We start from the raw sequence: 13,314 nt of genomic DNA, 5'->3' as shown, positions 1-13,314 counted from the left end.
AAGGTAGGATACATATTCTTAACTTTGGACATCTACAGGATAAGTATCCATAGCCAAGCTACTCACTTGCTGTGCCTTAGTGACAGAGTGGAGGGAAAATAGCAGTTATTAATCTGACCTTTTCATACACCTACTTTAGGAGGATCTGTGTTGTACCTTGGTCTCCCTTGACTGTATTGGCAATTTCCACTGATGATACAAATTAACTGGAGTTTCTGTGTCAGGTCTGAATGTCTGTGTTTTGACAGATGATTGCCATTCAACATGTACAGTATAAGGCTTGGTGTTTGTTTGTGAGCTTTGTATATGTGTATAAAATGTAAATAACTTAGTTAATACTAGAAAACCTAATTTCAGATTATCTTGAATTCAGCATTAGTGAAACAATGAGGTTATCTTTTGAGGATAATGGGAAGGACAGTGTTTAAAGCTGCCTGTTGGCATGCTTTTCCTTGTAGGCTGGCATTGCTGAAGAAGAGTGGTGAAGAGGATTGGAAGAGCAGGCTCAGCAAAAAGCAGGAGTATGCAAAAGTGGCCGTTGCTGATCGCAGTGCGCAGATGCAAGAGGTTGAGCAGCTGTTGAAGAAGGTAACTCTGTCCCTATCTGGGAAAAACATCTTGCTTGAAATGCTTTTGCTTTTTGAAGATGCATCCAAGTAGACAGGCATGCCTAATATTAGCTGCTAGCTCCTGCTGCTCCTCTTGTTGTCAGGCTTGTTTAAAAACCAACTCTCCCAGTGTGAGGGATTATTTAATGAGGAGGTCTCCACTGTCCTGGGATGTGTAATAGTGCTTACAGTGTCTTCACATCAGAATATAATGAACTAGTAAGTGGGTCTGTAAGGCTTCTGCAGCATGTACAGGTATAATGATTTAAGCCCTTTCTCCTGCCCCTCTTCCCTCTCCCCCTTCCACACCCCCACATTGAAATTGCCTTAATACTTAGTTCTGATGTTTTCTTATGTATGAGTGAGTTTGTAAAAATGTCACATTCTTAACACTGTGTTATCTCTGTGCATACACTGGGTTTTTAACTGGTAATTTTGGATCCTAGAGCTACTGAGGTAATGCAGGTACTAGAGCATTCATGAGCCATTTGGCTTTTGGTTATCTTGCATGATCTCTGTGAATAGCCAGAAGTGGCAGGACCAAGATTTTATCTGTCTTACAAAGGTAGTGAATGGAGAGGGAGATGGGTTGAAAGGTGTGGAGGAAAGGGAGATCCATATTGTTAGCACACTCTGATTATGTCTATACATGAGTAAATTAGGTTGCCTAGCAAGAGCAGATCTTATATATATATATATATATATATATATATATATAAAATTACCTCAATACAGAGGTAATAATAATTACCCCTGAGGATGTGCTACCTATGTACTTGCTTGTTTTTGTTCAGTGAAATTTTGTTTCAGACTAAATTTAGGTTGGACCTGTGTCCTGACTGTCTTTAGCAGCAGTAGTGCTACAAGGGGATCTTGGAGTGCACTTCAGGGCTTGGTTTCATGCAAAAGTCTGTGCAGTCTACAGTGTGAGCCAAAGTGCAGAAAGTGAGGATGACTGGGAGATTTGCTTCAAAATGGACTGTCCCCTGGCTCAAAGTACAGGACCAATGGAGACTTGTTTCCCTTCTCAGTCAGATGAAATAGGCTGTCTCAAAAGCCTTTAATTTCTGTAGGAGTACTTCACAGAGGACAGGTGAAAATAAAATTTGTGTTACAAAATTTGCTAGTGGGGATGGTAATCTTTGGATCCAATTATTTAGTTGTTTACTTCTACTAAATAGTATAGGCAAACAGTAACAAAAAGTCTCCTGTTCCATCAGTGCATTACAAGTAAGGACACAGTTTATCATTATTGAGGATAAATCTGTGCCTGAACATGTAAGTCATCAGTCATGTTAACTGGACAGAAAAGAATAAAGCTGATTTTGGCAGTTTGGTTTATGGGGTTTGTTTTGGTTTTGCCCTGTGGACTTGTTCAAAAATCCAGCTGCTAGTTTGAAAGACGTCCTAAAGCAAAAATAATTCCAGGGAGGAAAGCAAAATTGTGGTCACATTTTTAACAAGCTAGTCTCCAAAATTACAACTGTTGAGATCAGATAACAAATGTACTCCAGCTAAAGACAGTGGGGTTGAGAAAAAGCTTTAAACAGCTGCCAAGATTTAGGCAGAGACAAACCCTTTGTTCTCTCTCCTCACCTCTCAGCACCCATACCCTCCCTGCTGTGTTACCATGTGCAGCAAGCACAGTCAGGCGTTTAAAGCAAGTAAGGGAGCATGAAGTGCTGGAGGGATACAAGCTTTGAAGTGACAGTGCTAGCAGGGGAAGTTTCTGTGACACTGGGGTCACCCACTCTGATAGTTCATGTTAGCTCTTGGCTATTTAGAGCCTAAATCAAAGGATTTTCATGTCTGCCTATGGATGAAAACTTGGGTGTGTAAGATACACAATTCCATGAACTATAGTGATGTTTGGGATGCTGATTCTCATGTGATACATGAAAAATATGTAAACTCTTACTGAGGGTACTCTACTTACAAGACACCATGTCAGCTGCCCTTAAATCTAGAAGTACTGGTTTTGATAAGCAATCAGTGTGGTGGCTGTTATCCTTTGAGGACCATGAAGCACTGTGCTATTGAAGTCTATTTGTAGAATTTTGAGACTCTGCTGTACTTGAGAATCTTAAGTGTTTTCTGTTGCTGGATTACAGTAAAAATGCAGGAATTGTAGTGATAACTGAACTTTGAGCTAGTTAGACAATTTCCACACATGGCAGTCATCAACAAGATGTCAGTCATCAGCACCATGGCATAACCAGCAAGGGTGTGTAAACTTCTGTCATGCCCTGCTGCTTCAAAACAATGCCTGATGTTGTTTTAGTTGCAGTATGGTGCTCCTATTAATGTAGTCAGGCACCTTTTTAGGGGGTTTTTTGTGTGTCTCTCTTTTAAAAGGTTACCTAAATTATTCTGGAGATTTGATTATTGAAGCATAGCTGCAGAAATTAGAAGTTATTAGAGTACATTTAGTACATTTAGATACAAACAAAAGTGGAAAGATTCATACTCTTAACAAAATAGCTACATTAAATAGTGCTCTTCGATCATTTCTAGTCAGAATGCTTCTTTGTGGTGTCTACATGGTGAAATATTTATCCAAATGTATTATAGTCATTTGTACGTAGACTAAACTGTAGAAAAACACCATAAAATTCATGGAAAAGCTGACAGAGCAACCTCAAACAGGAAAAAAAAAAGAGAGACTAAGGAATTGACACAAGCAGATACAGATGAGGGGGGAAGCTGAGATTTACTTGGAGGTCCAGCATCTGTTTTGATGATTGCTGCACACAGGAGGAAAAATTTTTGGAAGCTGTGAGACTTCTTAAATTATTTACATATATGGTAAAACATATTTGGACAATTCAAAGAATAGCTCTAACATCAGGGAAACAACTGTCTTGCTGGATGAATGTCTTACTGGAAAAAAATCTCTTTTATTTAGGAAAAATATTTTGGATTTAGTATCTTTGTTTTCATCATCTTAGGCTGGATGGAACACTTGCAGTTTGTTGGATTTCTTCATGAGTAGAAAAATTAATTAATTTCAAAATCTTTCCATAATATCAAAATAGGAAAATTTACTGGAATAACAATTTCTGGTTTACAGTGAACCATTTTTAACAGAGTCCCTGATTAATTTGATTACCAGCTGCATTGCAGTTGCATTTAAGCAGTGACTGACATTTGAAACACTTAATTCTTACATTATGTTTAAATTGCAGCTCAGCACTGGTGTTAAAGGCTAGGGCTGAGCAGTCATTTCAAAATTACTCAGAGATGAAGTGTGTAAAAATCTAAGAGAGGGTAAGCCCTTGAAAAGTGACTTTTAGACACTAAAATATTAGGTTTTTGCTGTGGTAAGAGTTTTATCCAGTTCATATATGGCATCCACCAAGTGCTTGTAACACATTCTCATTAAAGCTGAAACTCATTATTGGGCTGCATTTTGAGCCACTCTAATAAGCTGCATTTATCCATCCACTGTGCCATGTTCCCCATTTGCTTTAACCTACAGAAAGGGAGAAGAATTAAAGCTGATAAAGCCATGTCTAATCAGCTTTGGGTAAGCCCAGCTCTGGGGCAGGGTTTATTTGTAGGCTGTGTTTGGAATGGTGAACTCACCTTCACTGAGTACCCTGGGCTTAGCAAATCCTTCCAGATGGCTTTTGAGTCTCCCAGTTTCAGCAAGAATTCTTTCCTTTCATCCAGAGAATAGATGATTTGCTGTTTAGCAGGGTCTGATTAAACTTGCAGCAGAATTATTCACATTGTGGTTGACATGGTTCATCAATTTAATGGTGCATGAAAACAGAGACATATAAAAATTATCAGCATACAAAAAGTGTGTCTTCCAGCTGTGCTGTTTTGTTCTGTGTTGGGTTGTAGTGATATTGTTACTAACTTGGATAATTCCTGCATGAAATGGCTTTGGTAAGCATGCTGTTGCATTATGACAGCATTTTTGATCTCTGCTTTCCAACAGTGAAAACATTTCTAGATCAAAAACTTAGTAAGAAATAAGGGAAACAGGAGTTACTTCTCCCCCATTTCCATTTCTGGTAGTCCAGTTCTTTTCTAATTCCTTTGCTCTGCTTCTGTCCTTGTCATAGGAACCTGTATATGCTTCTACTTACTCTCCTGTTATACCTGCTCTCCATAAATTTCATCCTTTTCTACCTATTAATCAGGTGAGCAAAAGTCTGCACAATTCAAATGCTCAAGAATTTCAAGTAAGGACATTCTACCAGTGTTTTTTAACATACAAAATTAATAATCCTCTTAACTGATTAACCAGCTCAGTAAATGTAGCTTTAAAGGAACATAATGTTATGCCACTATCCTGTGTACTCTTCTCCAATATACATTGTGCTACTATTTCTGTTATGGTTGCTTTTCTGAAAGTTCTGTATCTGTTTTAAGACTGTATTGGTGAGAAAGTAAAGGAAGAAAACATTATTGCATTCATTATAATACTGAAAACTTGTAAGTTGCTAAGAAAGGAGTAGTATGGAACTACACAGCATTTATTGTAGAATTTTGCTGTGTACCCTGATCTCCCTGTAAGTAATGTGCATGTCCAATGTGAGACATAACATCATCTAACTTACTGACTGTAAAAAAACTGCTTTTGTTGAGAGGTGACTTTCCCATAGTGCTTTTCCCTAGTCCCTCTCCCTTTGTCTTGGCACATCATCCTGCTTCTATTCTCTGACTATCCCATCTTCCTGCTTCTCTCTCTTTCTTCCTTTAAGGTCTGTAGTACTAGTTTGAAAGAATCAAGCTCTCTGATTTCTGATGACCGTCACCCTTGGAGATGGAAGGTGAAATGCTATATAAAATTTATGTTTCATTTTTGGAGGGAGGAGTGAGACAGAAAATTACACTTGGATTGATGATGCACATTCCTAATTTGTGTTTGCCTGGGAACAGAGTTCTGCTGCTGCTCCAGTAAATATTAGAGAAGCTTCCTTGTGAAGTGTTCTCAACACATGTCTGTATCTCTGCAATTCCATAACAGACAATTTGAAGAATTAATAGATAATGAGAAATGTAAACTTCCTACACCCAGAGCAACATAACAAAGTTCTCTTTGAGCAGTAGAGTACTAGACCTTGATCTGAGCAAATACACCTGGTTCATGTGATCAGAGGTAAAAAATGCAAAGGCAGAAATGGGCAAAGAAACAAGCTGCAAAAAACCACAAGAAAAAAAGGAGAGCTCACTGGAAGGTCTCAATAGATCTATGTAAATCATATTCTGCTATATTAGACTTCCTTCTCCCTTGCTCCCAGCTCGCGCTTGTGGTTCCTGTGCTACAAGGAGTCCATTAGGTTCTTCATTCCCACAGTCTGTGCTGCATGCAGGGAGCTTTCTGACCAGCATGGGTTATGGCAGTGAATTAAAGAGCAGTTACTGCTGGGCTGGGATGATGAATACAGAAGAGGCTACTGGATATATTACAAACATTTAGGCGACTCGTATTTACCATTTCCACATTCACTTTCATAGCTGGTTTTGAATATGATCTTTTACTGTGAGTTTTTTTAATTAAACATTAAATTTTAGACTATTTTGAAATTTGTTAGTGCTACCTCTTTCCCATAAGCTGTGGATTTAATATAGCTTATTTACTTTGGTTGTGACAGAGTTCACCAGCTTTATGTATCTAGAAGTGAACAATATATTCTAACTTAATAATAACCCTCCAGTAATGACAGGAGGCCTTTTAAGGAGCTGTTCATTCCACCTGCCTTAAAAGGAAAACAGCAAAAATAGTGTTCATCTTTCCATTGACTCTGGTGAGCTACGTCCTTCTCTCTCAGCAAGCTGCTTCATTGTAGCACAGTGTCAAGGTACATGCAGATTTGTTTGGGGTTTTTTTTCTGGCACAGTTAATCACTTTGTTATTTGCACCAAACATGGGTTGAGTGTGTTCTGTTTTCCTCAAAGGAGTTCTGAACAGAAAGGCATAAATTTGCACTGGAGTTTTCCCTCCATGTTGTCTTACATGAAGGCCCTTACAAAGTTGCAGAGCAAAACAACACAGAGACTTTTTGCCATACTTGTACAACTGTTGGATTCTCCTTATGCTTTTTTGTCTTAGGAGCTTACACTAGAGAAGTTACTTGTATTAAAAAACAAATAGATACTTTTCTAATCCTTCTTTTATGTATTTTATAGAATTTGTTTTAATAGAACTCCCTTTTGAAAAACAGATGGTTTTTTGTGGTCATTCTTGGTTTGGACTCCCCCAGGTAGGGACAGCCTTGATCTTCTACATAGAAAAACATGAATTATCTTATTTCTTGTATTAAAAAACAACCAACAAAAACAACAAAACTGAACAGCACACCAGCATGCTAACAGACCGCTCTTTCTCAGTTCTTGTGACCTAAAGGGGACCTTGCTTGGACTGCAAAATTGTAGCATTGCCTAGATGTGGTCCCTTCCTTAGCATAAACAGGGAGTGCCTGCCATACCCTCAAGAAATGTGCTAGAAAAGACCAATATCATCATCCAACCTAGCCAAGCTGTGGGAGAAAGTAATCCCTGTTTCTAACTGTTCTTGCATTGAGTCTGTAAATCCTTCCCAGACTAAAAACAGGATCTTTTAGAAAAACATGCAGTCTTAATTCTAAGCTGTCAGCCTACAGAAAATTCTTGGCAATAATAAGTAATTCTTCATATGTTATTATTCTTGCTGTGTTAGATGTAACTCTTAACCCTTTCTTCAGTGAAAATACATACTTATCTGATATAATATAATGTTAATTACAAAAAAATATTTCAAACCTTTCAAAATTGTCAGCACCCTGGGTAGAAGCATGGAGTCTGGAAATGGATGAGCTATTCCAGTACAGATTATCTGTTCCAAACTTTCCATGAGAAAGTTGTTAAAAATTCTTGCATTTAACACAGCAAGAGTTACAAAAACTTCCATGAGAGTTTCTGTCTCTCTTCTTTTTCTGTCTTCCTAATTGGCAGGGTTGGGTTTTTTGTTTGGTTTTTTTTTTTTAATTAACATTTCTCTTAAAAGCCTGGTTTACCAGACTTTTCTAATATCCTTTTTATTTTTCAACCCTCTATGTGATTATCTCTTCTTTATCTTCATCATTCTTCTCTATGTTGGTGTCATCATGAGGGTCTTCTCAGGGGTTGAGACTGCATCCTTTGTTTTCCATGTTCATGAAAACATTTTGATCAAATTTGGGATGAATCAGATCACTGCATGGCTCTTCCCTGTTTGGTCAGTTAACCAGTTTATAGCCTGTAAGCTGCTCTGGTATTTTTATATTGCTCAGAAAAACCTGGCCCAGAATGTCATCTGTGATTAACTCAAATATATTAAAGAAATCAGAGGTGACAGTGTTAATACATTTAATCACACTTGAGCTCATCAAACTTACCCTTTTGATTAAACCTGTTTTCCATAATGCCATGTGGAATGGCATTAATTACATGCTGGTGATTTGATTCTTCATTGATTGTCTCTGCAGCAGCCTTTCCATGAGTGTCTGGAAGAACCAAGAGCTTGTGTGACCTGATCTACATGCTTTAGTTTTACTTCTAAATACTGTCCACATCTGAGCTTTTATCCTAATTATTTTCCCATTTTCAAAGGCTTCTTTTTTGAAATTTGTTCTTGTGTTTTGGGGCATCTCCTTTTCCATTTTTTTTTTTGTCTAAGGTATCAATGAACACATCCATCTATTTTACACAATAAATTAGAATATTTCATGAAAGTAACCACTTTTTTAATGAAAAAAATTGCATTGGAGCTGTTTTATTCCTAAGTTTTTATATGTTATTTTTATTTATTCTTGATATACTAATTTTTGATTTTACTTTTTTACAGTTGCAAATTTGAGGTTCTTCTTTCATATCATAATTTGGGTTTTTAAACTTAGAAATAAAATTGGGACTTAAAAGCTTCTTGAGTTTTAGCTTTCTTAACATATGTTCTCCCAATTAGAATCTGTTTTGACCAGTTAATTCCTCCACAAATTCTCCATGTGGCAATTCTGAAAGCTTTCTAAACTTTTCCCAACTAGCAGGTGGAGTCTTTCTGAAATTTCCTTTGACAGTTGCATATTGCAAAGCTCATATTAGCTTTCTAGCTATATAAAATTATTGTTTATTTAATTATGGCATATACTTCTGGTTTTCAGCCAAACATTTAAGGCAAATTAAGTTGAGTGAGAATTTCTGGGTGTCTATTTAGTTTATATTTTTTAAGTTCATTTGTTCATTGATACATTAAGGTAGGAGTCCTCATGCATTAGGAAGAGATCTAGTATGGAATTTCTCCAAATTGTGTAACATATGTACCCAGTCTGATATTATTTTTTTTTTTTGGTTAGGAACTCTAAAGATGTTTTACCCAATGGAACAGCTTGAATTCTTCCATTCAAAAAAAAAAAAAAGAAAGAAAGAAAAAAAAAGTCTGTTTCTCCTGTCTGACAGCTGTTTTCTTTTATCCTTTGACACAGCTCCAGAATGACTGACAATCTTTCTGGCAATTCATGTGTGTAGTGATTAACACACATACTTTCTAGGTCTGCATCTTCAGAATTTTCAGTAGCTCTGTAGACTCTGAAGATCCAGGTATTTGCTGGAGACAAAATCCAAAATTAAGACTCCTCTAAGGTTAAAAACCCAAACCCAAATCCACATGATTTTCTTTCTGCCCCTCCCTCACTTCCCTCACATTGTAATGGAAGTCAGCATCCTTACTAAGCTTGTAATATATTTGTTTTGTGTATCAAATTTATATAGTTTGTAATATTTGTTTTGTGTATCAAATTTTACTTGTGGCTTCATTAGGTATTTATTAATTTCCTGCCCAGGTCTCCTTTAATATGTTGTTGTGGTATTTTCTACCAACTTTTCATCCCAGAGGTGGCTGTGCTGACAATGGGTAGAGACTGGAAGAAATGAAAGAAACTTCTTCAGTGTTTTTCTTTAAAGCATTCAAAGGCTTTGACAGATGAGGAAATGACACTGAATAGACTTGTATGTTGTTATTTCTATTGAATATTTTGGAATTCTAGGGAAAAATCAGAGTATTTAATCTTGATTATCATGGCTTGCAGTCCTATTGTCTGGCTGTCCAGCTCTTTTTCCTGATAAATGGAGAGGAAGTGTTACTGCAGAAGGCTGCAGAAATAGATGGAACTAGAGGGAAGTAGTGGGGGGCTCTCATAGCCCTAGTCCTTGTACAAATCTTTTCTTGGCTTGTCTTTGTCCTTCTGGCTGATGTCTGCTGATCCTGGTAAATGCTGAAAGCTACAAAGTCTCTATATTAGAGTGTCCCCTGCAGTCACAATAGTTTTTATATAAAATGACTTATTTATTTAGTCTGATTGATTTTTAAGAAAATAAAAAATAACAATAACTTCTTTGCATCTTGAAAGGAGAAGAATGTTTATGTTCACAAGCTGGTACATACTTTTGCATTTTCCTTCTGTGGTTCTCTGATCTAGAGTGGTATTAAAGCTTGAGATTTTAATTTGTTTTTTTCAATTCTAGCAGCTAGGTTGTGAAGAAAAATGATGAATAGTATCAACTTGGAAGTAATTCTAGAGTTGACAGTCCCATGCACTAAAAATACTTCTATGTTTGACTTCTATGCAATGTAATCCCTGAAATGTTGATAGTTTTTAAAGATAACTATATTAAAGTAACAGTCCTTCGGCCTGACCTAGCTACAGCAGAGTATGTAAATTCAGTTTCTTCCCTACCTAAAGTACCATCATCAATCTGTCTGTGTGAGAGGAGCACTGAGATAGGGCACCTTCTGCTTCTAATCACTCCAGCTGTCGGCTGCCAACCTCCAAAGCAAGAAAGGAAAGCTAAGGGTGACCTAGGGGGAAAAAAAAAAAGAGGGAGTGGTAGAGATGACCAGTCCTTAGAAAAATATTTAGTAGAGCAAGCTGACTTAAGAACTAAAACGAGCAGCCTCTGGAGACACTGCTAATCCTGCCTGGGGAGCTGAGTTACTGTAAAGACTGATTAGGAATCACCCACTGAAGTTACACCACTTCTCTGTTTTTCCCTGTGCCACCTGCAGATTTGCACACCTGGAAACATCTGCTCACAGTCAGTAGTGATGTCACCTGTGTAGCAAGTCATGGTTCAAAAGAACAAGGCCTGGAAAATTATTTCTTACATAGAGTGGATAGTTGGCTTTGGGTAGAGGAGTGCCATCTGCCCTGGCTGGTAGTCTCAGGAAGAGGTCAAAGAGCACAGAGCAAAACCTTGTGCTCACAGTGTAATGGGGCAGCAAGACAATGAAGCACTGCAGGGTCGCTAAGTGCGTGTGACTTCACTGCAGTAGCTTGTTCCCTGCTCCCTTCCCCTGCATCTGGCAGCTGAAATGTTCCACCAGTCTTTAGCTATGTCTCTAGCAGGTTTTTTTTAACCTCTCTTTCTTTCTTTCTTTCCCCCAAAAAGCAAAGAATGGCAGATAACCAGGAGAGTCAGATGACCATTGAGGAGAGGAAACACCTGATTACAGCTCGAGAAGAAGCCTGGAAGTCCAAGGGGAAAGGAGCAGCCAATGACTCCACACAGTTCACTGTGGCTGGCCGAATGGTAAAAAAAGGTCAGTGATGAAATGATCCCAATATAAATAAGACACCTCTTATCTGTCTAGTCAAAATAAAGTCAGACTAAAGCAATGCAGAAACAGCATCTGTATTTAGCAAGAGGAAGACAGTTTATCTTCAACTGAGTAATTGTGTCATGAGGCTGTTCACTTTAGTACATTGTGGGCGTGGTATTGATCCATTTTATTCTGCATTGTTGCACTGCCATCCACTTATCACTGGATTCTATCTGGCTGGTGGAAATTACCACTTGAACAGGGATATACATTTTGGTTTTCCTTCTAATACAACCCACAGGACATAGTTAGATTATTCTTTTTTACTTCCTTTGAAAACCCAGCTGCACTGTCTTGAGAATAGTTGTGAAATCAAGTTGTTTCTGTTGCTGGCATTTCCCCCACTCCTAGGATCACTGGGAATATTTAGCAAACAAGTATTGTCTTTATGGATGCTGTCTTGGACAACAGCTTGAAGTGTTATGTTTGGCTGAAGATTCCCTGGTTCTGCATAAAACCACAGAGTAGAAATGACAAGGGAGCAATGTTGACTTTTTTGGGATCTCTTGAATTCAGTCACTGTTTCCAGATCTAATCATTCTTCTGAAGTGGACAGGAGTCTCTGAAGGCTGGACATGGTAGGAATGCAGCTGTTCACACAGCATGCCTGGGAAGATGATAGCTTTGGGAAGAAGGCACCTAAAATGATCTTTTGTGCTTAATGACTACTAGGTTTTGGGTTGTTACAAGAACTTGGTTATTAAACATAACAACAATGAACCTTCAATTAAATTACAACCATGAGAAAAAGTTCACTGTAGGGCAAGGGCAATACTGCAACAGGAGTAAATGCTTGCAATCCAAGCCACAATCTGTTGGCAGAAAAACAGTCAAACAGTATCAGGAATTACCTCTGTTAGTAACATATTTTAGCTGCTGCTTACATTTTACATAGTTTTGCTGCTAGAAATGACAGTTGGTCACTATTTAAAGAGTAACCCTTTTTGGAGGGTCACTAAAAAAAACTGTTTAGTTGTCCACAGACCTGCTCTTTGAGTTTTGGGTTTTTTTGTTTTGTTTTGCTTTTTTGCAAATAGATTGGTCTTTGGAAAAGAAAAGAAGGGAAAGAAGAGCATTTGCTCTTCTTAATACGAAAAAAGAATTATCTTGCAAGGATCTCTTTAGGTGCTATGATGATTCTTTTGAAGAAGCAAGGTAATGCCATGATAATGAAATCAATAAAAGTAGCCCAAGTGGGATTTTAGTTAGATGTGTACTGATTTATATCCTCAAAGAATAAATTATCATTATGAGTTTTTAATTTAAGAGATTATGAGAAAGCAATGTAAAATAGCATCTTTGTTATATGCATGTGCACAGATGCTGTATTTTAATTGCTTCTTATGGCTGAAAATTATCCAGTCCTAATTGGAAGGTAGTCCTTTCCTAAGCAGTTCTCAGTGTGGTCTTGTGGATTATGTACTGGTAGAGCTGCTTAAGAGCTATGTCCTCTTGAGTGTGTCTTGAGGAAGGCTTAACCCACTGACTTAAAACCTGCTGGAATTTTGAGTCTCTTAGGTAACAGAGAAAAAAAAATGCTTTTGGAAAAGCTACCTAGTAATATAACCTAGTAATTTAACTTGAATTTAACAATTATGATAATTATATTGCACTACGACATGCAGTAAAGATAGAGGAAACAAGTTTAGTATATGTTCTCCCAGCACAATATTGGTTTAATCTGATCAAAATAACTAAAGGCTTAAGCTTACATGGCTCAGTAATTAGTAAACTATGGCTAAGTGGAAAATAGATAATAGAGAACAGTGTAAATGTCTGTTTCTCCATTTACTGAAAGTCTAGGCAGCAAAAGTTAATAGGTGCAATTGTTTGCCTCAGTATGCTTTTCTACCTAATAAAACCCACGACTCCTATAGAGTGCAGTTCTCTTACTAGAGCAGTGTAGATTCACATGAAAATTAAAACTAAAAAATCCATCCTTATTTTACCCACTGGGTCCAGAATGAATCGCTTTATGATAGTTACTGAAAAGGATGGAGGAGAGTACAACAAAAGGAGAGGGTAGTGCTTGATATGGTGGAGATTCTAACTTCCATTTCTACTTCAATTTTCATGTAT

At 37.5% G+C, this 13,314-nt stretch overlaps 1 protein-coding gene across 3 annotated transcripts in view; it reads left to right on the top strand.

Annotated features, from left to right (window-relative positions):
* SVIL (supervillin) overlaps positions 1-13,314 on the top strand; it is a 59,800-nt gene that overhangs the window by 28,806 nt on the left and 17,680 nt on the right. For all 3 annotated transcript variants that reach the window (XM_054513995.1, XM_054513993.1, XM_036406333.2), the window contains 4 exons: positions 459-588; positions 4,682-4,759; positions 5,324-5,392; positions 11,025-11,175. In XM_054513995.1, coding sequence (XP_054369970.1) covers positions 459-588; positions 4,682-4,759; positions 5,324-5,392; positions 11,025-11,175 — 428 coding nt within the window. The remainder of the gene's footprint in view (positions 1-458; positions 589-4,681; positions 4,760-5,323; positions 5,393-11,024; positions 11,176-13,314) is intronic.

The sequence above is a fragment of the Molothrus ater genome, chromosome 1 (genome assembly GCF_012460135.2).
Source record: "Molothrus ater isolate BHLD 08-10-18 breed brown headed cowbird chromosome 1, BPBGC_Mater_1.1, whole genome shotgun sequence".
In the NCBI taxonomy this organism is placed as follows: domain Eukaryota; kingdom Metazoa; phylum Chordata; class Aves; order Passeriformes; family Icteridae; genus Molothrus; species Molothrus ater.
Note: the sequence above shows the minus strand (reverse complement) of the source record. Positions and strands in the feature narration are given on the sequence as shown.